At 45.6% G+C, this 23,155-nt stretch overlaps 1 protein-coding gene across 1 annotated transcript in view; it reads left to right on the plus strand.

Moving 5' to 3' along the window:
• WDR83 (WD repeat domain 83) overlaps positions 1–23,155 on the plus strand; it is a 253,276-nt gene that overhangs the window by 79,201 nt on the left and 150,920 nt on the right. Inside the window, exons 2-4 of the mRNA XM_078689201.1 lie at positions 21,095–21,325; positions 22,057–22,177; positions 22,990–23,095. Of these exons, the coding sequence (XP_078545327.1) occupies positions 21,223–21,325; positions 22,057–22,177; positions 22,990–23,095 (330 nt within the window). The 5' untranslated portion in view covers positions 21,095–21,222. The remainder of the gene's footprint in view (positions 1–21,094; positions 21,326–22,056; positions 22,178–22,989; positions 23,096–23,155) is intronic.

Here is a 23,155-nt window from a genome sequence, read left to right on the forward strand (position 1 = left end):
TTAATTTATTAAAAAAATAATTTTGTAGTTTTATGTAGCGCGAGCTTCACCCTCGGGTATCAGAGCGCTTTACATGAGCACCAGTTGTGTTACACAAGGAGACATTCATTTTTGTTAGGCACAGGGAGATTAGTGATTTGTCCAGAATCACACGATGTTGAGCGTCATTGCTGAGACCCAAACCTGGTTCTCTAGATATGAAAACGACCGCCCTAGCCGTTAGGCTACATCCTCTCCTCAAACAGCTACTCAAAGGGCATGCTTGCGGTGAAGCAAACTATTCCCATCAAATAAAGTCATCAGGATTCTCCCTTAACCTTTGGTAAGCTAATTGTTTATGAATAGATAGGTTTTCAGATGTTTCCTAAAAATGAGAACAACTGTGCTAAACTACCTGACTTTAGCAAGGCCGCCACCGCCAGGAGTCACCGGGTGTCAAAGTCGCGCCACCACTCCGAGACTACATTTCCCGGCTGCCTTAGTGGCGGCGCGCTCTATTGACGCTGCGCCAGCGCCAGGAGGCGCATTTAAACAACGCGGGGACCGGCAGAGCTGGGGGAACAACCGTGCTAACCTACCTGACTTTGGGCAACGCCGCCACCGCCAGGAGTCACTGGGCATCAAACGCCGCCACCGCCAGGAGTCACCGGGTGTCAAAGTCGCGCGACGAGCCGGGCGAAGCCCCGGCCAAGGGCGGGCCCGTTTTAGCCCGTTCGAGCCCGAGGGAGACCGGACTGGGCTATCGCTTGTCAAAGTGGAGTTCCTGCTACTAGACCATCGAGCTTAACTGTAAGTACCTGCTTGGCTGGACAATCGTACTGTAAAATGTCAGCACACAACAACAGAAGTAAAGTAACAGGGACCCTGGACAATTTCATCACCAGGGCGAACTCAGTTATTGATCAGGGGATTAGCCTTATGGAACACAGGGTTTCCCTAGATCTTGCTTTAGCCAAAAGGTCATCTATGGGGCACTTTGCCAACGCCCGTACTCCAGATCCATTGTCAGGTGCAAACATCATCAACGTTCCTGTGACTGTCCATAGCTCACCCACTCCCTTGGATCAGGGTCCTACCGCTCTAATTGACCAGCTTCAAACATCTATGGCTACAGATAACACTATGGTGTCTACCAGCAGCTCACCTGAGAGACCTAAAACCAGGCAATTCCGAGGGAGGCGCGAGGGGGCGTTTCCCAAGAGGAAGCGGGGGACTAATGCTGTTGCCGGAGGCAGGAAGCCCAAAATTGCTAAACGTGTCAGCGACAGCAACTCAGCATCAAACGGCCTGAGTATAGAGGCTCTGACTCACGTAGAGAGAGATGGGCTACTAGTACCGTCCGAAATTAATACAGGGGCGCCTAACTTTGCTGCTACAACCTTGGCACTGGAGGTCCCAGACCTTGCCAATATTGGAGCTCTGCTAAAATCAACCTTCAAATCTTTTGAAGACAGACTTGTACAGATCGAGCAGCGGTTAACAAAGATTGAGAAAGCAACATTGGAGATTGTGGACAATACTAAGTTAAAAAAATTGTCTTTGGGTGATGCTCAAGAGAATAACGCACAAGGGGGGATGTAATAAACAACTCTATCGCACTTGTATCACCATCTATTTTAAATGTATCCCCCACCAAATTACCTACTCCTGTATTACTACCTGTTAACACCATATCAGGGGCTAATATTGTTAAGCCCAAAGAAATCTCCCGGGATTCACCCGATGCAGGCAATGTTGGGGATATAAGAATTGACTTACCACCAGAATCAAGTCCATATCTGGTGGTTTTATCTGGGGTTCCTAGATTAATTAACCCAACCAAGGAATCATTCATCTCCTTAAAAAATAAAAACGCCGATTGGCTAAATAGGTATCGACCACTCCCCCGCAACGTCTCTAGCGAAATCCTGATGGTACGCAGGTAGTCCTGGGTGGGGCATAGGCCGAAAACTATTCAAGGAGATTGCGTGGTAGTGAATTTCAGGGACCCGCATACCGTGGGGCATATCTGTAATTGGAGACACTACAGCCACGAGTCCTCAACCCAACCCCTCCCATTGTCATACTTTTACCCCCCCCCCGCCCCATCTCTCAGACCTGGAAAATGACTGGACACTGGTAAAACATCAGGGGGTGGAAAGGTTGGTTGGGGGCCGGTACGCACAACCGCATATAGCCAGTCAAATACATACACAAAACATGTATAGCGGTTTAGAACTGGTTGATTGACTTCACCATTCCAGGGATGAAATGTGTGTGCGATCCGATAGTGGCTGTCATGTACAACTTGAGGAAGCCCCCAAGCCAGTTATTAGCCGAATAATCTGTGCCCCCCCACCGCCCGCCAAGGGGCGCTAATATAGTCAATAAAGTTGATTCTAGATGGGGTATGACTGCAACCCGATTGCCGCAAACATTATTATTATTTTTTATTTAACGATTTGTAGAGCGCCTGGTGACCCGGAGGCATCCCCGCGCTGTAAGGACTTGTGATGACCAAAGGGGGAGAGGAGGTCCTATTTGGGGAAAAAGGAGAGTTTTCAGTTTTTTCCGGAAACGAAGGTGGCAGGGTTCCAACCGCAAGCAGCGTGGGAGCGAGTTCCAACCTGAGGACGCTTTTACTGCGAAGCGTCGACCGCCAGTGCGCACCTTCCTGAATCTTGGGACGTTGGCCAGACGCTCATTGTCCGAGCGCAGGAGTCTGGGTGCCTTATACGGAGTGACCATGTCTCTCAAGATCGAAGGGCCTAGGCCGTTGAGGAGTTTGTGGGCGATACACATAGCCTTAAATTCTATCCTCTGTCGCACTGGGAGCCAGTGTAGGGCCTTGAACGCTGGTCTGGCAGAGGCTCTGTTGGGAAGACTCATTAGGAGCCGGGCAGCCGCATTTTGAGTGCGCTGAAGTTTTGCCAGAGTAGATTCGGGGGCTCCTAGATAGACGGCGTTACTGTAGTCCAGACGAGCAAGGATCAAGCCTTGGACCAGGAGTTTCCTCGATGGGGGAGGGAGTAGCGGAAGGATCTTCCGGATGGAACGCAGGAATGCAACAGGTTCCTGCTGTTTTAGCTGCCTGGGTCTTCATGGACAGATCAGGTTCGAGCCAGACTCCCAAAGTCTTGATTTCCTTCTTCGGGGTGGGCACCTCGCCAAAAACATCAGGCCAGACCGATGGAGGAATAGTAGCCCATTTCTTGCCCATAAGCATGACTTCGGTTTTAGATCCGTTGAGCTTAAGTGATGAATCACACATCCAGTGGTGGATTTCCTGGAGGCAGTTCAACAGATTGTCTGGGCGGTGGTCAAGATGTGAGAGTGAGACGACCAATTGCGTGTCGTCCGCGTAGCTCACTATCTTGATCCCGAATGGGGCAACTACATCCTCCAGAGGGGCCATATAGGCGTTAAACAAAGTGGGACTTAGCGAAGACCCTTGGGGGACTCCGCTAGAAAGAGGGAGTGAGGCTGAGCGGGAATTGCCGTCTCAGACCTGGAACGAGCGGCCCGATAGAAAAGATTCTATCCAGGCAAGCGCGGTGCCCCAGAGTCCTGCCCTGGCCAGCCGGTGGAGCAGGACACGGTGGTTCACCGTGTCAAAGGCTGCACTAAGGTCCAGGAGGATCACTGCCACTGACCCTCCTGAATCCAAGATGCACCTTGCCTCCTCGATGACTGCGAGGAGGGCGGTGTCCGTGCCGTGGCCAGGACGAAACCCAGTTTGGGACCGGCGCAGAAGGTTGTTGGATTCGAGGAACTGGGACAATTGGACATTGACCAGTTTTTCGGCCATTTTGCTAATACCCGGGAGGAGCGAGATCGGCCTGTGGTTTGCCAAATCGGAGGGGTCCAGTTGAGGTTTTTTAAGAAGAGCTTTGACTACTGCACCCTTCCAGCTAGGAGGGACAGAGCCTTGGGACAGCGAGATGTTAATCAGCTCCGTGATAGGGGACACGATAGCAGGGGCCACTGTTTTCAGGAATCTCATGGGAGCGGGGTCACAGGGGGAGCCGCTTTTCATCTTGGCCAGAGTCTTTCCCACTTCGTCCAGAGATACCGCCCTAAACGCGGTCAGCTGTGGATGTGGGATGTTTCCTGTATGGGTAACAGACACATCAATGTTGCTGTGGTTTGACTGGCTGGGAGGTGGGAGTGAGGCCAAGATACCGGAGATTTTAGAATCAAAGTAGGTTGCCAGTTCATCGCTTCTGCCCGGAGGGGACCTGTTGGAGGAAGGGGGTACTGGTATTTTCAGAAGCTCTTTGGCGATGAGATAAGACTCTCTCGCCGAATTAGTGGCATTTTTTATTCTAGCATCGTAGTATGAGGCTTTAGTGAGTTTAAGAGTGGATTTATAGGTTCTCACCGACCTACGGTAGGCGTCCTTACTGGAGTGGAGCCAGTCCTTTCTCCACAGTCGCTCCGCTTTTTTGCATTCTTTGCGGAGAGTTCTGAGTTCCGGGCTGAACCAGGGGGCTGATCTTGTCTTTCCGTTTTTATCCTCACGAGTTTTTATGGGGAGGATAGAGTCAAGGGAGGTGGAGATCCACTCCCTGAAATTTCTGTCCGCTGTGACAGGATCCTCTGAGGGAATAGGGGTCGTAGAGTTCAAGGCTCTGGCCCAGTCCTCTGTGGAGAGTCTGGACCATGCCCTGTCCCGGATGTAGGTGGCGGGCTTGTGGGGCTTCCTGAATACTCCTGGTAAAAAGAGAGGGACCAGAAAATGGTCCGTCCAAGGGAGGGGAAGAGACACTTTGGCTTGGAGGGAGTGGACATTGGTAAAGACTGGGTCTAGCAGATGACCCTTGATATGGGTGGCTCCAGAGTTGGTCAGTTGGAGACCGTAGGCCGCCAGGTCTAGAATCAAATCGACGGCCCCTATATCTAGGGGGTCGTCAAAATGGATATTAAGGTCTCCTAGTATAGTAAAGTTGGAAGTAGAATGGGCCAGTGAGGATATTGATTCTAGAAGGGCGCTAGCAAAGGGGCCAAAATGGCCGGGTGGGCGATATACTAGGAGGCCTGACAGCGAACTTGTCGGTGCCAGTTGGATGGTAAAATGGCAGCTTTCTGAGTCCGAGATGTGGGCATCATTAATTCTGCAGGAGAAGTGATCCCGGTGGAGGATAGCTAGTCCGCCTCCTCTGCCAGAGGGACGTGGTTGGGACTGGATGAGGAAGCCTGGGGGTAGGGCTAAGACCACGTCCGAATCCGAGTGAGCAGTGAGCCACGTTTCCGTAAGGAACAGAGTGTCAAGGTCGTGGTCAACAAGTAGGTGATTGATGAGCAGAGCATGCATGGGGAGCGATCTGCAATTCAGTGCGGCTAGTTTAAGGCCAGGGAGTGAGGTGGGTGGATCGGTAAGTTGTAGCTGGACTAGGTGACAGAGTGCACAGCTAGTGAAAGGTCCGTCTACGTCATGAACATAATTGCACATAGTGTTGTTGGTGGGTCTGAGACTTAGGAGGGCCCGGCGAGAGTAGCTTACCCTGTTGGAAGCTGGCCCCGGCATAGGTTCTGGCCCTGAGCCCGTTCGAGCGCGGACGGGCGCAGACGGGCTTGCCTTAGGCGCTCCCGCTGCGCTCGTCCGCTGCCCTTCCTGGCCAGGCACATTATGATGGTGTTTGCTGAAGAGGGAGGTCGGAGGGCGTGGCCCAAGGGGGCGTGGCCAAGAAGGGCGTGGCCTAAGTGGGCGTGGTCACCGTCCACGCGGTGCTGAAATCGTTGGGGGCGTCGGAGGGGGTCGAGGCAGCGTGGTAGCGCTGGGGTCTGCTGCCCGTACCAAGTGCCGCTCGATAGTGCCCAGGTGAGAGTGATTTTAAAAGCACACACAAAATCAATCAGAACGCGAGTTTTCAATTTTTAAAATAAAGCACAACAGTCCCGGCTTTCCGCCTCAGGACACACAAGAACTAGCTGCCAGTCGCTTGCAATCAGCGTTTATATCTGGCGCTTGAAGGGGGCGTGGCCTAAGTGGGCGTGGTCACCGTCCACGCGGTGCTGAGATCGTTGGGGGCGTCGGAGGGGGTCGAGGCAGCGTGGTAGCACTGGGGTCTGCTGCCCGTACCAAGTGCCGCTCGATAGTGCCCAGGTGAGAGTGATTTTAAAAGCACACACAAAATCAATCAGAACGCGAGTTTTCAATTTTTAAAATAAAGCACAACAGTCCCGGCTTTCCGCCTCAGGACACACAAGAACTAGCTGCCAGTCGCTTGCAATCAGCGTTTATATCTGGCGCTTGAAGGGGGCGTGGCCTAAGTGGGCGTGGTCACCGTCCACGCGGTGCTGAGATCGTTGGGGGCGTCAGAGGGGGTCGAGGCAGCGTGGTAGCGCTGGGGTCTGCTGCCCGTACCAAGGGCCACTCGATAGTGCCCAGGTGAGAGTGATTTTAGAAGCACACACAAAATCAATCAGAACGCGAGTTTTCAATTTTTAAAATAAAGCACAACAGTCCCGGCTTTCCGCCTCAGGACACACAAGAACTAGCTGCCAGTCGCTTGCAATCAGCGTTTATATCTGGCGCTTGAAGGGGGCGTGGCCTAAGTGGGCGTGGTCACCGTCCACGAGGTGCTGAGATCGTTGGGGGCGTCGGAGGGGGTCGTGGTAGCGCTGGGGTCTGCTGCCCGTACCAAGTGCCGCTCGATAGTGCCCAGGTGAGAGTGATTTTAAAAGCACACACAAAATCAATCAGAACGCGAGTTTTCAATTTTTAAAATAAAGCACAACAGTCCCGGCTTTCCGCCTCAGGACACACAAGAACAGCAAACATCTGCATGTAAGAAATTGGATTATAATGTTATCTCCTGGATCATTGCTGGGCTGGCGGGAAAGGCTAAAGATCCAAAATGGGTAGAATTCATAAGGTCATTCTCGGTGATCTGCCTACAAGAAACCTGGCTGGTGGAGTGTGATATTTTCCTAGAAGGATATAAAAGTTTTTTTATACCCGCTGAACCTTCACGAAGTGGTAGAGCCAAAGGGGGCTTGGCTTTGTATATTGACTTAGCCTTGCTCTGTGTAGTCAAAGCAATACCTACACACAACACCGACATCCAAGCTGTGATTATAAGAAGAGGGAATGAAAGGGTGTCCCTGATTAACTTTTATAACACTGTAAATTTAAGAGGGGAATGCAGGGTTGTTGAATTGGGCGATTTCATTAGGCCCCACTGTGACAACTTCTCCCATCGGATCCTTATCATGGGGGACTTCAATGTGCATCCATGCGGGGACCCTATGAACACCGCAATGGGAGAACTCGGTTGTCACAGAATGGGAGGTCTTCACTTTGAACATTCTGTTCGGGGTGATACGCTGAACCATCTATTAAATGAATTTGACCTAATTTCTGCTATGTCCCTGGTTGATGTCTGTAGCTGCCAGCCCGTTCCTACATTTAAGGGGTACTCTGGGGGGGTTTTATATTGATCACATTCTCCTCTCCAATGGCCTAGAATCAATTATATCTGGCTTCAAAATCCAGGAATCTTTTTATAGTGATCACAATCCTGTTTGTATCTCACTGGCTGGCAACCTTTTAAATTTACGTGATAAAGTCCAAAATTGCGGGGTCCTGAAATGCTCAGATGGTAGGCGACGATTAAAATGGTCTTAGGTGAACTCGGAGACAATTTATGATAAAATTACTAAAACCTGCGCCTCCGAGTTATCTTCATGTGTATCCCCTGCGTCTCTCCCGCCAGATATTCTCTTAGCATTTGACGGGATTGTTTTAAAAGTAGGTGAAATGCTATCTGTACCTTCTTCGAGCCTTCGGTGTAGGGACCCCAAATGGTTTGACCACTCATGCTCAAAAGTAAGCCGTGAGCTAAAGGTGGCTTTGAAGTCCACTCCCAGAGACCCCACACTAATCAGGTCACTACGGCTGTCTTACAAAAAAGGCCCTGGTTAATCGTAAGGCAGAAATAAAGGACAAAATTTGGCAAGATCTGTTAGACCCAAATACCCTTGGAAACAGTGAACGATTCTGGGGTTTTATTAACAAACCTCTGTTCGATGTGGTGGGGTCCAATTCAACTGGCACTAAGATTACCGAAGATGAGTGGGTATCCCATTATAGTCTTATTTTTAATACTAATACTTGTCAGACAGAAGTGGTTAGAGGGGAACAAAGTGTAACCCCCCCACTTTTTACAATTAGTGAAGTTAAGAAAGGTATCCCGGGGTTATCCAGTAATAAAGCACCAGGTCCAGATGGTGTGCCCCCGGATTTATTCAAATCAAATTAATCTCTTTGGGCGCCGGTTCTCACTGCTGTGCTTAACGCAGCACAGAACATGGCTGTCCTGGGGCACATCCTCGATAGTGCCAGTATTTAAGAAAGGTGACCGTAACAGCACCACCTGTTACAGGCCAATCTCCCTCATTGACTCTGTGGTCAAAGTAGTGGGTGGAGTAATCCTAAATAGACTGACAGCCTGGGCCAATGATCACAGGGTCATCTCTCAAATCCAATATGGGTTCCGGCCTGGTCACTCCCCAATAGCGCAGTGCCTCAACCTGTACATGGTCCTGGGGAAGTATACCTTGGCTAGGCGGGGTACCATTCACATGGCGTTCATGGACCTCTCCTCCGCGTTTGACTGTGTCAACCGGGGAAACTTTGGGAGGCCATGGGCGCCTTGGGATGGAGCCCAGCCTGGTCAACCTCCTTAGGGACATGCATCAGGATACTAAGGCCAGCGTGAGGTACTCGCAGGACTTAAGAGTGTCCAGGGATTTTAGTGTCCACAGGGGCGTTAGGCAGGGCTGTATTTTAGCCCCCTTTCTCTTCAATTTATATATTAATAATTTGGAAGAGTTCTTAATAAATACTGGTGCTGATTACCCCTATGTTGGACGCAAGGGGCTGCCTGTTTTACTGTATGCGGATGATGCTCCTCCTGGCTAGGACCCCAAGAGGCCTTCAAACCCTATTAAATGCTTTTCATAATTTTATGGATGCCTGTGATTTATCTATCAACAACACTAAATCTTATATAATGCAGGTGGGGCAGCGCAACATTAAGCCTTATTCATTTAGGGTTAACAAGGAGAGGGTCCCCACAACCAGAACATGCTCTTATTTGGGAGTTCTGTTCGATGACCAGTTAAAATGGGGACCGTTAATCCAAAAGAAAAGGGGCGAGATAACCAGGGCAAATGCTGCTATATTTAATTTTGCCAGGAAAATAGGCAAACATCCTATTGCTGCCCTTCTAAAGATTTACCAGGCAAAGAGTGTGGCAATAGGAAGTTATGGTAGCCATCTCTGGGGGTACGTGACAGCTAATGATATTGTGGTGGCAGAGAACATCTTTCTGAAGCAACTGCTGGGGGTCCCAAAGGGGACCTCCAACTTAGTAGTGCATGACGAAATTGGAACACCCTTCATTAGTGATACTTTAGCACTACGGCCACTAATCTTTTGGCTAAAATGCTGGCTAAATAAAGATCTGCCTCTAAACCATCTACTCCTAAGGGAAGCACTATCTTTAGACAACATGCTCAAAATCCCATGGCTAAAATATTTAAAAGATTGCTTTTCTGCCGAGGGGCGCCCAGAACTTTTTTCAAATCCCGATTTGATCAGATTTGTTGATGTAGAGGCTGTAAGGAAAACTTTTTCTCTTTCACATCAAATGAATCGGGAAGAGGTGGAACTAAATAAATTCAGTGTCTGAAACCATGCTATGCTGAAAACCACCGCCTCATTGGAGCCTTATCTATCCTGGTCCATGTCAGGTTTTGAGCGGCACTTGTTAATCAGGTTTCGTCTGAACTATTACCACCTTTTGTTAGCCGTTCCAAGGGGTTCTCATAGAGGCCAAGTGCTACCATCCTGCGGCTGCGACAATGAGTCTCCGCAGGATTTGGTGCACTTTTTATTTATTTGCCGTTTTTATGATCTACCCCGGAGGTTCTATTTAAAGCCCCTCTTAAAAAAACTGAATTTTACCCAGGTTAGACCTGCCCTTTACTACTTGCAATTGTTAAACCCTGAAAGCACTTTATTTGTGACTGTTTTTTTAAAATCTGCCCTAAGATTTAGAAACAGTAGGGAAAGCTAATTGTTTAAGTACCGCTGTAATTTTTACACCTGCCTATCTGTGATTGTTGCTATTAATATATTTCATATTAACTGGGTATTTTATGCTTGTATATCATGTTTTTATTGTGTAATATGTATTATTGATCAATGTGCTTTTATGGTTTTTTTCTGTCTGAAAAACCGAATAAAGATTTTTGAATTTGAGTACATCAGGAATAGCTCTAAGGTTAGAGGTTTTAAGACTTTTTCACAAGAGTGAGGCTTAAATAGTCTTGCAAGTAGTGAGACTTGGCCAGGGAGCAATGTATGGGTTTATGACAAAGAACCCATGATCTGAATACACGCCTTCAAATTAGAAGCCAGTATAAAGATGTTAACTGACCTGAGATATGTGAATGTTTATTGAGGGCAAGTATACAATAAACAGTAATATTCGGAATGCATTCTAGTATTGAAAGTAAATAGGCAGTGAGACCCACATAAAGTGAGTAACAGTAGTCCAGGCTCAAGATAATAGCCACCTGGATCACAGCTTTCCTATTCCTCCTAACATTCGTATATTACGGGAAGGTAGGGCAATTTGTTTAATACTTGTGATTAGGAGATCCTGAAATTGATTTAATGGGTCCAAATATTTGTAGATTACCACATTTTTAACTTTGGTTGTGGTATTAAGGTTAATGTTGATTACAAGCCTTTTCTAGTTGTGGATAGATTTCATATCGAATTTTCATTCTTGGCAATTTAAGCTATTTTGTATGACTTACTTTATAGTTCACTAGTAGAGCAGTTTCCCTAATTGCCACTGAAGATAGTTTGAGCCAGGTCTTGCCTTATTTCTGTTTACAGTTTAGATGTATCCCTTTACCTGTGTTGGATTGAATGAGTGAATATTTTTCATCTGAAAAGTGCACACAGTCATCGCACATTTAGGCCATTATCTCATCCATACATTGTATCCAAAGCAATTCTTTTTAGATCTGGCTTGACAGTACAGCTGTCACTTCTCCTTATGCGATCACCGGAAAATTAGCTTTAAAAATCACTATAGAGAGGGGCTTTGGCTCTGTCCACATGTTAGTTTTCCCAAGTACATCATTTGATTTGTTAGTGTTCTTCTGCAGAACAAGTGCTTATATTCAACTCATTTTGGCTTGTGAAGGGCTCTTCTCATGCGCTATGGCCATGAATGCTAGGATGCTGTAATGGCGTTCGCTGAGATGTTTCTCTATTCCATATGCTGTGTGACCAACAGCATTATGATAAGCTGAATGTGGCAATATTTTCCTCTTGGCTCATTAGGGTGAAGCCTATCAGACGCGTAGTAGTCTGGTTGCGAAGACATATTGGGGACATGCATACCGCTCATTGTATACCATTGGCTATGTGTTTTATAACTTCTATTTGCTTGTGTTCTGTTTGCTGGCTTTATTTATTTTAGGCCGTCCAGCATGTCTTTGTTCCTCCTTTGGAGGATAGCCTCTTCACCACCTCTCTGTCTCTTTCTTTTCTTCCACGAATGCTTGGTTTACAGGAACCCTTTTTTTTTTTTTCGTGAGGTACTCTTTGAGAGTACTTGTGTTTTCAACTGTCTCCTTTGTATGCTAGTTCACTGAGCTCCTGCTGGGCTTAGTGAGTTGTAATAAACATACTATATTTCTTTGAAAAGTTATCCTACATCCTGTATGTATTGCTTCACTTTGGCGACACGTAAGATTTAAATATCCAAGGCATCACTCATGGTAGGCCATTTTGTATTTATCTTGACACATTAGCTGTACGTTCAAGGACAGTGGTCAAATGTCAGACTTTGTCTTCTGACTTATTACTGTTTATGCTTTTTAAAGGGTAGGTTTGTGTTTTACTATTCTTTCTGGGACTTAACCCGTTTGCTGCTTCGAACGTTCAGAGCCAGTGCTGAACGTTCGAAGAAACGGGTGCGGTCGCGTCGGCCGTTGAACGTGCGCTGCACCAGGGAGGTAGCTCACGCGCCGTCCAACGGCCGACGGCAGCAGCGAACGGGTTAAAATGAGAGGATTTTATAAAGTGTACCATGAGACAATCGTGCTCGGTACAGAGTGTGTGAAAAAAAAGGCTGTTAGATGTCATTATTTTTGGTTAATTCAGCCAAATTTAAATACTGGCCAATGAACAGTACAAATATGTCAGAATATATTAACAGATAGGAAAGCATAAATGAAGCTTATTTTTTGTTATTCTGATGTGTGGTGGAAATAAAAAGATTTTTTAATAGCAACAAAATAATCTACAATTACATGTGCAAATGAAATATTTGCTGAAACCTAATTTCTACACATTACCCTTTATGTGCTGAATAATTTTATCAGTAAAACTATTTGTCTGTGCAGATTTAGTGGTCATTTCAGTGGAAAATGTGGTGTCTGTGAAGGACAGTGCACTACCACACTATTGTGTAGTGCGATAGTGTGCTTCAAAATGTACCACCACCCACGTACTACACCCTTACTGCACTCCTGGTCAATACATTTGTTACACTTGTTGTTTGTGTGATGCATACATGTTTCTCAAACTCTGTGACTTCAGTGATGTCACATTACTGGCAGCACCCCCACTCTGAAAATCGTTCCAGCACCACTGGTGCTTGCCATTCACAAAATGTTATTCACGTATGAGCCTTTGTTAGAAGACTTCTTTTAAACAATCCTGTTTCTACACAGGTCTTGAAGACAGCAGAATACTATCATTTAAATAGCATTTACTCAAGTATCTTGTAGGCACTTCTCAGCTTTTACTTTGGTATTCAGTGTTAACACTCAAGTGCTGAAAAAGACTATCCTGCCTATAACGAGGAAGAGGGCCTTTAACAACCTATATAGCCCGAGGTAGAAGGGCTATAAGGCTATCCGAACACTCCATCCACTATGGGTATAATGTTCTAAATTAAAATGAAAAGCATAAAGACAAACATTGGAATGTTGGACCGGCCGTTAAGCACAGAGCCACTCTATTGTTTTCAGTGACGTACTCAACTTTGCAATGATCTAATAAAGCATATACACAGTTACGACATTACCAGCTGTAATTCACATCGCAACAAAACATAATGAATGTTAGTAAGACCTGCCAGAAACAGTGCGGAGACACATTCAGAGGACTTCTCAGAAGAATCTAAAAATACACAGTGATGTAAGCAGCAGAGGAAATGTGTGCACAGACATTACAAACAACAATTGGAAGGACAACCCGATATGCTCCTTTTACCAGCAACACTTAAAGTGCCAGTGTCTGTGGGGGTGTATTTGTAAAATAGTTTTTATAGCACTTGCTACCTTAAGTGAGCCTGACTCTAAGCATTCCTAATGTTTACAGATAGACTAAAGCAATGAGGAAATTGTCAGGCAGAAGATTTTATTTCATTCCGATTCAAGTTAATCCTTTGGCCTGCTAAATGTAGCAATAGATAGCAAAGAAAGTTTACCCCGGGGTCCGTTAGATGGATAATGACTAAGATACAGTCTAACACAGTATTATCAAATGTGTATCATGTGTAGAGGCTAGGAACATAATTAAGTAGGCAGTATGGAACGAAGGCCTCACAATAACTCCGAACTCACAGTCCACACCATGCACTTGCTTCACTCTACCTAAGTCCACCTTGCATCCACCTCCCTCCCGGAACCCAACCCTTCTGTCAACAGTGCAGCCCTCCGCCACACGACAGACCATACTTTTTAGCCCCTGGGACATATTTGCAAGTACCCGTGGTGTAAAGCATCACAAAAAAAACACTGGCAAACCACATATGTCTCGAGGGTGGACCTATTGCATTTGCCAATGTTTTTTTGTGTTAAAAAAAATGCAGTGACCAATGACTGCTTGAACATCCATTTCCTTTTGCCTTTTATATGTGTTTCTGCGCTTGAGGCACAAATATTGTAGGAACCACATGCCACCTCATGCCCAGCAGAGCTGTGCTCATTGCCTGCGAAGTTCTGTGTGTGCATGTGCATGCTTGTGTTACATATGAGAGGAGGAGCTATCCTTGTAGTGCCTATATGACCATTCCATGTACATATTAAAAGTGTATTCATCTGAAATTCCTAGAATGGCTGAGGCCACCATATGCGCTCCACTCAGGCGTTCTGGTGAGGTGGACTACTGGTGAGTACCGCTCCTTCAGAGCTTGTGCTGCTTTCTGGACCTAGAGATGCCACCTTGATGCTGTGAGGCGGAAGGGATGTGGGCAAGTGTGTGCCAGCTGAGTGGTTCCAGCACTGCCCCGCACTTTTATTAGCTTCTGGAGTCGTGTGTACTGAAACTTCAGAGCCATTTTTCCTAAAACATTGCCTTCCCTTGTAGCCCCCTGGACTTGTGTGTTTCAAGTCAAACAAGCTTGGATTACAACTTTTGTGTGCTATTTCTGATGATAATCTGTCATATTAGTAATTGAGCGCCATATGCGGGACCTGAGACTGTGTTCTCCTCAAGAATAAATAAGGAAATGAGCCTCTAAAGAGAAGGTTCAAAACAGCATTTCAAGTGGCAGTCAATAAGAATTAGCCATGACTCAAAAAGAGGTCTAGATTAGTAATTTGAAAACCATGAAGGTTTATTAAAATATTAAATTGCAATATAGAAGGCAAAAATCTATCTCAGTGCATAATATTTCAGTCCCAACCTTGTAGCCAAGAAATCACTCCAAATAGATGCAGAATGAGCAATATAGTCTAAGTTCCAGAATATGCAGCAAATTATTAGAAAATTGGGCAGCATCCCTAGCTCAAGAAAGAGACCAAAAACGTGTTCTTTTATAGACACTCTGACCATACAAAGCAGAGGAGTTCACACAGGTGAGCAGATGTAACAATACAGATTTTTTGACTCACAATACAGCATTGTAAAAATGTCATATAATACCCCCATCCTAGCACTATCCCCCAAACTAAATAATGAGTCCACTTCTGACCTAATGTCATCGGCCTTGTTACCACACATCCAGTTACATAAACAATTGTATAGTGAATAAGACTACAGTGAGTGAACAGGAAGAGGCCTTGGAAAGCAACTATCTAACTGAAGGGCTTCCTTGAGGCTCTTAAGAAGCAGCAAGTACCAGTGCACAGTATGCTGAGTGCAGTGTCAGTGAGAAGTGAAGACATGAAGTAATCATGGCTCCTGAATCTAAGATGGAGTCATGGCCTAGTTCGGCCAATGCCAAGAAAGCACATACAACATCTGAGTTTTCGTTCTAATTGCAAAATGTTCATGTTAAAAGCACATTACTCAAACTAAGAAATAGTACTAACAAATTATCCATTTCCTGTCACCAACACTCTGAGGTCCACGGTTGAAAGTTTGGGGCCTGAGGGCCTGCAGCCTGCTTTCTGGGACAATATAGAAAACGATAGTCTCCACTAGACTAAATGTTAGTATGTGTAACCAGCAAACTGCATAAAGCCACTTCCTGACTTCTGGAAAATTCTCATAAAAAAAAAACTCGACATTTGTAAGTTGTTTTTAGAAATAGTCATTCAGCAGGTGTATCATCTGAGCGCTTCTCTGTTAGCAGTAGTCCTTGTTATATAGGTTATCGTGTCAGGACCCCAGTGCCTCATGGTCCTAGGTTGCTTGTATTCCGGTTCAGGGAGAACCTTGCTTGGCAAGGTGGGCTGAACTGTTCCCTTGAGGAGCAGGGTCAAGGCTGATTTGCATATGGCTGGGTCCAAACTGAGGTGGTACGGTAGTAAAAAAACGATGTATTGTGATGCGGCCTCAGCAATCGCCAGTGGCTAAGATTAGTTCAAGCTTTCCATCCATCACCTTGTTGTTGTTGCAGTGACAGCCCAAGTGTGAGGGATATTCCAGGACATGGATCCCATGCTCACTGTGCCGCTGGAATCAAGCAACAATTGGCTGATGGGCTCTCATCAGGGTGAAACTAGTGCCAGGATGCTTGTATTCCTGCTCTGGGAGGACCTGGCTTGGCAGTTTAGACTGGACTGTTCCTATGAGGAGCAGGGTCAAGGCTGGGTCCAAACTGAGGTGGCATGGTGGGCGAAAAACTATGGATTTGGTTGTGGCCCTAAGCAAATGTCAGTGGCTGATAATTCAAGCATTCCATCCATCACCTTGTTGTTGCAGTAGATGCTCTAAGTGCGACAGGAATGCCCAGACATGGATCCAATGCTCACTATGCCACTGAAATTCAGCTGTACCTGGCTAATTCACCCTTATCAGAGCGAAACCGGTCCTAGGTTACTTGTATTCCGGTTTAGGAAGGACCTCCAGGGTAGACCTCCCTTGGCAGTTCGTCTGACTGTTCCAGTGAGGAGTAGGGTCAAGGCTGATTTGCATATTGCGGAATACAAACTGAGGTGGCATGGTGAGCGAAAAACTATGGATTGGGTTGCGGCCTGAGAGATGTCCAGTAGGTGAGATTAATTCTAGCTTTCCATGCATCATCTTCTTATTGTGGCACTGTGATTGAGGCAGGTGAAGAAGAAATAAAAAATACTACCTAAATCGCAGTGCCAGCTGTGGAAGGACCCTAATCCATAGGAAGCAATCAGCGCCTGGTCCCTATTGCTTCTCGGCCTTTTGGCTAAGATCCAGTGTAGTATCACGTGTAGTATCAGCGCTTGGTCCCTACTCCACCGAAAGAAAAGGAAGTGACCCCTGACATGCACTGCCCATGTAGAATGCAGAAAATGACATTGACCATGAAGCCAACCAACTGTAGGCAGTGAGCGACTCCAAGTCCATTACTCAAGACAAAGGTCTTGCAAGTGAGAGTGCCCGCGCTAGCGCAGGCACACGTACGCAAGACCTAAAAAGTGCTTGCCCTTCACACAACTATGATCATTTGTTTATCCAGCTACCTGACCTTAAACTTTCAGGGGCATGCCCAAAGCTCACACAGCTGGATAGACAAATGATGAACTCTATTTGGAGGGCAAGTATTTTTTATGTGAAATCACACAACTTCTGCCTAATCAAAAATATGTATTCCTGGCTCCCGATATTTCGGCTGAGTCAAAGCCCCGCTTTAGTAATGTTCGCATAAGTGTTAGGGGACAGTTGTGCTGTCAAGCCAGACCATTTGTCTTTCTCTGGCAGCAGCACAGATGAGGGTAGGGAAGCCATTAAGAATGTATACTATTGAATTCAATTCAAAATAGCTTTATTCAACAGCATGTGTCATAAAAGCATCGATTAGCATATATACAATAAAATAGAATCTGTACAATAAAAAGAGAAAAAGATCATGTAATACAGAGGGTTATTTAAAAGTCTCATAAGATAGAATTAATAGCAGCATATTTGGTAAAAAAAACATTAAACAAGTATGATAAAAGAGAATTCATTATGGGGCACTATGTACCTATAGGGGACAAGTCAATTGTAGTGAGCAGTGTATAGCAATATTATTCAGTATGTTGTTGAATATTTGTGTGTGTTTTATTGCATTTGGATCAGAGGGTGAATGCAAGAATGAGTTTGTGAATGTCCTTCACAGCCAGTATGATAACTACTATTGACTGTCTAGCCCCTCTGAAATCACTACCGACCAAAACTAAATGTCTTCAGACCCCATGGTATACCCCCTATCTAAGATCCAAAAAATGTAAATGTAAGAAACAGGAATGGCGCCTTTCGAAAGACCCGCAAGAAAAGGAAAAATTCAAAACTGCATTAGCAGTATATCACAAAAATATAAAACTTGCTCGGAAAACGCACATTATAGCCCAACTTGAAAACACTGTAAACTCCTCTCTCACCTTGTTCCCAGTGTTGAACTCATTTATCAACCCCAAGGCTTGTCATACCGAAGTAGCCCCCTCCCAAACTTTGTGCAACAGCATTGCAAATCACTTTTCAGAAAAAATCGAAACCATCTACCAAAAGATTAGCTCCAGCCCCTATCCTCAATCAGGCCCTAGCATAGACCCTCCCCCATTACCACTGACGCTCTAAGCCTCAAATCTTTTCCAGCTTTGACCGCAATCGAAGTGGAATCGTTGCTGAAAGTGGTCAATTCTGGATCACCCCTAGATCCCATACCTGCTAAGACCTCTGCCCTCTTATCCAAGATGCTAGCTGTTCCCATTTGCTCAACTCTCAATAGATCAATGGAAGAAGACAGCCTCCCATCCGAGTGGAAAGCAGCACAGATCATCCCCATCAGGAAGAACCCTAAGATCACCATTGATGATGTCTCTAACTACCGTCCCATTTCTCTGCTCCCTCTACACAGCAAACTCCTAGAGAAACATATTAACTAGCATCTGTCAGAATTTGTTGAAACCTCAAATCGTCGAGACCACTCACAGTCAGGATTTCGACCTAAACACAGCACCGAGTCAGCCCTAGTAGAAGTAACTGGGAACATCTGTATGCTGGCAGACGAAGGTCGGGCAGTACTTTTGGTGCTGCTCGACCTGTCCGCAGCATTTGACACAATCTCCCACCAGATTCTACTCCAGCGACTCGAGGGCATAGGCATCCGAGGGAAAGCCCTGAAATGGTTGACCGATATCCTAACCAACAGAACGCAAACCACAAATTTAGGTCCTTTCAACTCACAAACCACCAAAGTCACCAGGGGGGTACCGCAAGGCTCATGCTTGAGCCCCACATTATTTAACATCTATGTGACCCCCTCCTGGCTGGCCTACTGAGGCAGCTTGGTTTTATCCCTATCTCCTATGCTGATGATACGCAACTTCTTCTCTCCTTTGATAAAACGGACACCTTCTTGGAGGGTATGAAGGGTATTGCACATTGGATGAGAGACACCCTCCTTCAGCTAAACACTGAAAAATCTGAAATTATGCTGTTCGGAGTAGCAACGATGAAATGGTCACCGAACTGGTGGCCTGATGACCTAGGATCAGCCCCATCCCCCAAACACGTGGTGAAAAACTTAGGGGTGAAACTCGACCAGAAACTAACATTAGAAAAACACGTCCACCACACAGCAGGGACATGCTATCACACTCTGGGACTCTTCCGTAGGGTCTTCCCCCTTCTACCCACATCCACATGCAAAATTCTGGTCCAGGCCCTGATTCTTATCCACCTGGACTACTGCAATGCCTTACTTATCTCTGCCAAGGAATCCTCCCTCAGTAAACTGCACGTAGTTCAAAACACCGCAGCCCAGAACCTCAGCTGCTCCGTTACTTAAAAAAATTACAAAAAATTGGTTAGATATATGCCACCCAGAACCTTGCGATCAAGTAACCAAGGATTCCTCCAGGTCCCTCGCTTCAGACTAGCCCGCATGGGTGGTAAAGCATTTCCCCACCTCGCCCGCGGTATTGGAACCAGCTCCACCCCCCCCCCAGTTGCGTCAATGCCCCAACTTCTTGGCCTTCAGAAAAATGCTGAAAACAACACTGTTCTAACACTCCTTCGGTTGGCCATTAGCAGTCACAGTGCTGAGATACCCCGATGGGGGTGATTCAGGCGTTATGGAAATCATAAATCAAATCAAATGTATGAGTGAGAGGAGGGTGAATGCAAGAATACGTTTTTGAATGGATGTATGAGTTAGAGAACATGTATGAGGATCTATTAAGTGCCTAAACCCATCAGAGACACAAGAGGTACTCTCATTCACAAGCCAGACCTATTGACATTGCCAATGCTTGTTGTATTTTTCTACAATGAGGCTGTGTTTGTTTCAGGATTCAAGAAAGTAGTCATGTTTTGCAAAAGTGGTGAAGACGTGTTCTAAAATGTTTAACCACCTCTACTTTGAGACCCTGAAATATTTTGGGGCATCAAATTGGTCCTTGGTGTTCCGTCTTTATGAGAAAGGATGGCGTCCCATACAGTTGTTATGGTAAGCCAGCCAGCCACTTGCATCTTATGTGGACAGCCTGGATTACATTGAGTAGGTTATCTGGCTTCATTAACTTGTTTTTTGGCCCGGTCACTGATTGCAACTTCTTGTCTAGCTCGAATGTGGTCTGCATGCTGTTGAAAGAGCCTCTTGATGAGCATCACTTGGGGTCCATAGCATTTCAGCCATTTTAGAGAGTTGAGAGGGATACTGATCATAGGGTCATTATCAACATCTGGTTGGCCAGTGAATCCAAGATTTGCCAACCTTTGTATTGAAAGACAGTCGGAGTCCCATCACAGCTGTAAGCAGTGCTTGAGTAGGCACTGTGTTATGTTTACACACACACAAGTACACGGGTTCAGGTAAGAAGTGTGTTTATTATCCTTCTTACAGGAGCAGCCAAGTAACGACCCATTCGTCGTACCACTTCCCCAACTGTCCTCTTTTCGAATCCACAGCTCTCAAGCCCTATAACCCACCTTAAGTTCCATCCACAAGATCAGGAGAAACACACAAATACAACACATCTTTCCCCTTTAGAAACAATAAAAACACCAAAACCATCAAAAAACCACAAAATGATACAAAAAGAAATGAAAGCAATGCAACAACATGTTTTGTAACACCTGGACCTTCTCCTTGGCATTTAACATCTGACGTAACCTGCGACACACATACATCACACTGTATCTGCCAAAGTAGGCTCTGTATATTTACACCCCCCATGGCTACGCAAAGTGCTCTTGGGCAACCAAAAGCAATATGCAACGCCTCAAAAAATACCTAAAGAATACATGAATTTTCGGCTCTACCTCTACTTGCATAGCTACAAAAACACATATATCCATTGCATTGCATATATCCAAGCAAGCTAGGAGTAAACATGAATGAAATTGAATGGGGGTGGGGGGTCTGTTATGAGATGCACACGACTCCTGAATACAAGGACACAACAGTTCCAGGCCTGGACTTTCTTTGCACAAATTATTATGGCTTGTTGGTTTGATAGTCAAATTGATTTATTTAACTAATACTTAGACTCACAAAAGGCAATGTGTCGGTGAATAAAATCTGGAAAAGCATGCTGTCCTTGTCGCATGAAGTCTTAGGACACCCTTATGCTTGAACAACAAAACGTTTAAAATGCACTTGTCGCTAACTGAGTAGGCAATGTTTTTAAGTGTTATCTAAATCTCGCCTGGTTTTATTTCAAACAGAGTTAAAGACTGGCCATTCTGGAGGAAGGAACTGTGAGCTCAAGAAACAATCAATTCTGTGGTCTTGCTGTTAGAGAATCCCTGAAACTATGCATCGCTAATTGTTTAGTCCTGGAGCCCATTCCAACATGGCGTTCCCTGCACCACTGCCCCAGAAGCCAGAGTTGCCCGAGAAGTTGATCCAGACCATTGAATGCAAGCAGGGTGCAGTCCGAGCTGTGAGATTCAATGGTACGTATAACAACATTCAGGCACAGTCCTACAGTCAATACATCTGCTGGTTGTTGCTAGTTGGTTTATACATGGAGTCATTTCTCCCTCCTCGCCCAAGCTCAGTGTAGACGGTCATACACTCACTGTACCTGCCCGTGTACCGCATGGTGATGTTGGCATGTGCCATGGGAGCATTCACTAAGGTGAAGCCTGCATGTTTATAGGACACACTGCACAAAGGCCTGCATGTAGAACTGCTTTCCAAATTAAAAATCTTGGGTTTAACTGTTATTGACAACTCATGACAATCATATCTATGAGAATGCTGCTGCTAGTTTGAGCTACTATCACCTTAAGAAATGTGTCTTTGCTCAATTTAGATGTGGGGCTACATGATCACCAGGTAACTTGTCAATTCTCACTTTGACTACCTTGAGTTCTCCAAAGAGTTGAGTGGCTTTGCCCAACATTCTGTGACATTTTGGTTTATGCTAATATCAAGCTCTTTTAGGTGGTGATTAAAATATTTTTACGGTCTTGATGCTCAAGTCCACCATGGCTCCGACTTATGTTTTTTTCTCAGCACGTTCACGGCCGTGTAAATACTCAAGAAAGTGTATGTGCCTTCTTAACCTCTTAAAGATTATACAACTAAAAAAAGCAGTATTTTGGCAAAGGATACAAAACATTTCACCACTTTTCCAACTTTGCTGCCTTTCTCTCGTTTCTTTGTTGATTTTGTTAACCAGTTGATGGGAATTACTGCCTCACCTGTGGAAGTGACAAGTCTCTGAAGCTATGGAACCCACAGAAAGGCATCCTCCTTAAAACCTACAATGGCCACGGCTACGAAGTGCTTGATGCTGCAGGGTATGTAAGTGCTGGCTTCTGTGGGAGAGTCGAGGGGTTTTGTCTCCGCGAAAATGAACATCTATGAAGTTATTCAGTAGTGGTGTCTGTAGAGAAATGTCTCTATTTCTGAATAGTTTGTAGACCCTTTGAAGACACAAGACTCGTCCTGTCAGTTAGGGAGCCTGGAATTCGTGCGAAGTACAACCAACAAAGAGGGACAGTATTGAATTAATTCTGAGATGCCAAAGAGGCAACATATTGGCACATTGATCATCCTGTCTGCATAGGAACAGAATTCCAGCCTCTTGGTCCATGACACCTGCATTGTAAATATCTAGTGGGCCTACTCTTGGTTCTAAGACTGGGAGGCAACTGCGACGTAGTGGGATAGAGAGATATACCCACAATTTCTCAGTCTGGTCAAGTGAAAAGGTTGTCTAGTTAGTAGTTGGGTCTCTGCCATAGGCCGCATTTCCTTCCTACAAGTCATTTGTTATGCAGTGGCACTGTCGTCCCGTTGAAACACAACCTGATGGGCAGAACGCAACATAAATGACACTTAAGTGGTAGATTATTGATAACCCCTTGAAGTGACAACCCTTTTTTAATAAAATGTAATGACGCAAATTAGATTTTTTGTGCAAGTTGCAACGCTTTCTGTAATTGGGATTTTTGGTTAACCGATGCAACAGATCACCACAATTGAGGAACAGATGGCATTGCTTGCGCCATTAGCAGTAGTTCATAATGGGAATTTATTTACCTATCTGTTACTCGGTAGGTAAAAAGTGAATTTAGATTTTACTTTCTCATTCATCTCATCTTCCCAGGTCCTTTGATAACAGCCAGCTGTGCTCCTGCGGATCTGATAAAACCGTGGTCCTCTGGGACGTGGCTAAGGGGCAGGTGATTCGGAAGTTCCGTGGACATGCCGGGGTAAGTGGTAACAAATAGGAAACTTGATGTGCAGTGACGGAAGCATGGAGGCCCAATCAG

Source organism: Lissotriton helveticus, chromosome 1_1, assembly GCF_964261635.1.
Source record: "Lissotriton helveticus chromosome 1_1, aLisHel1.1, whole genome shotgun sequence".
NCBI classification, from domain to species: domain Eukaryota; kingdom Metazoa; phylum Chordata; class Amphibia; order Caudata; family Salamandridae; genus Lissotriton; species Lissotriton helveticus.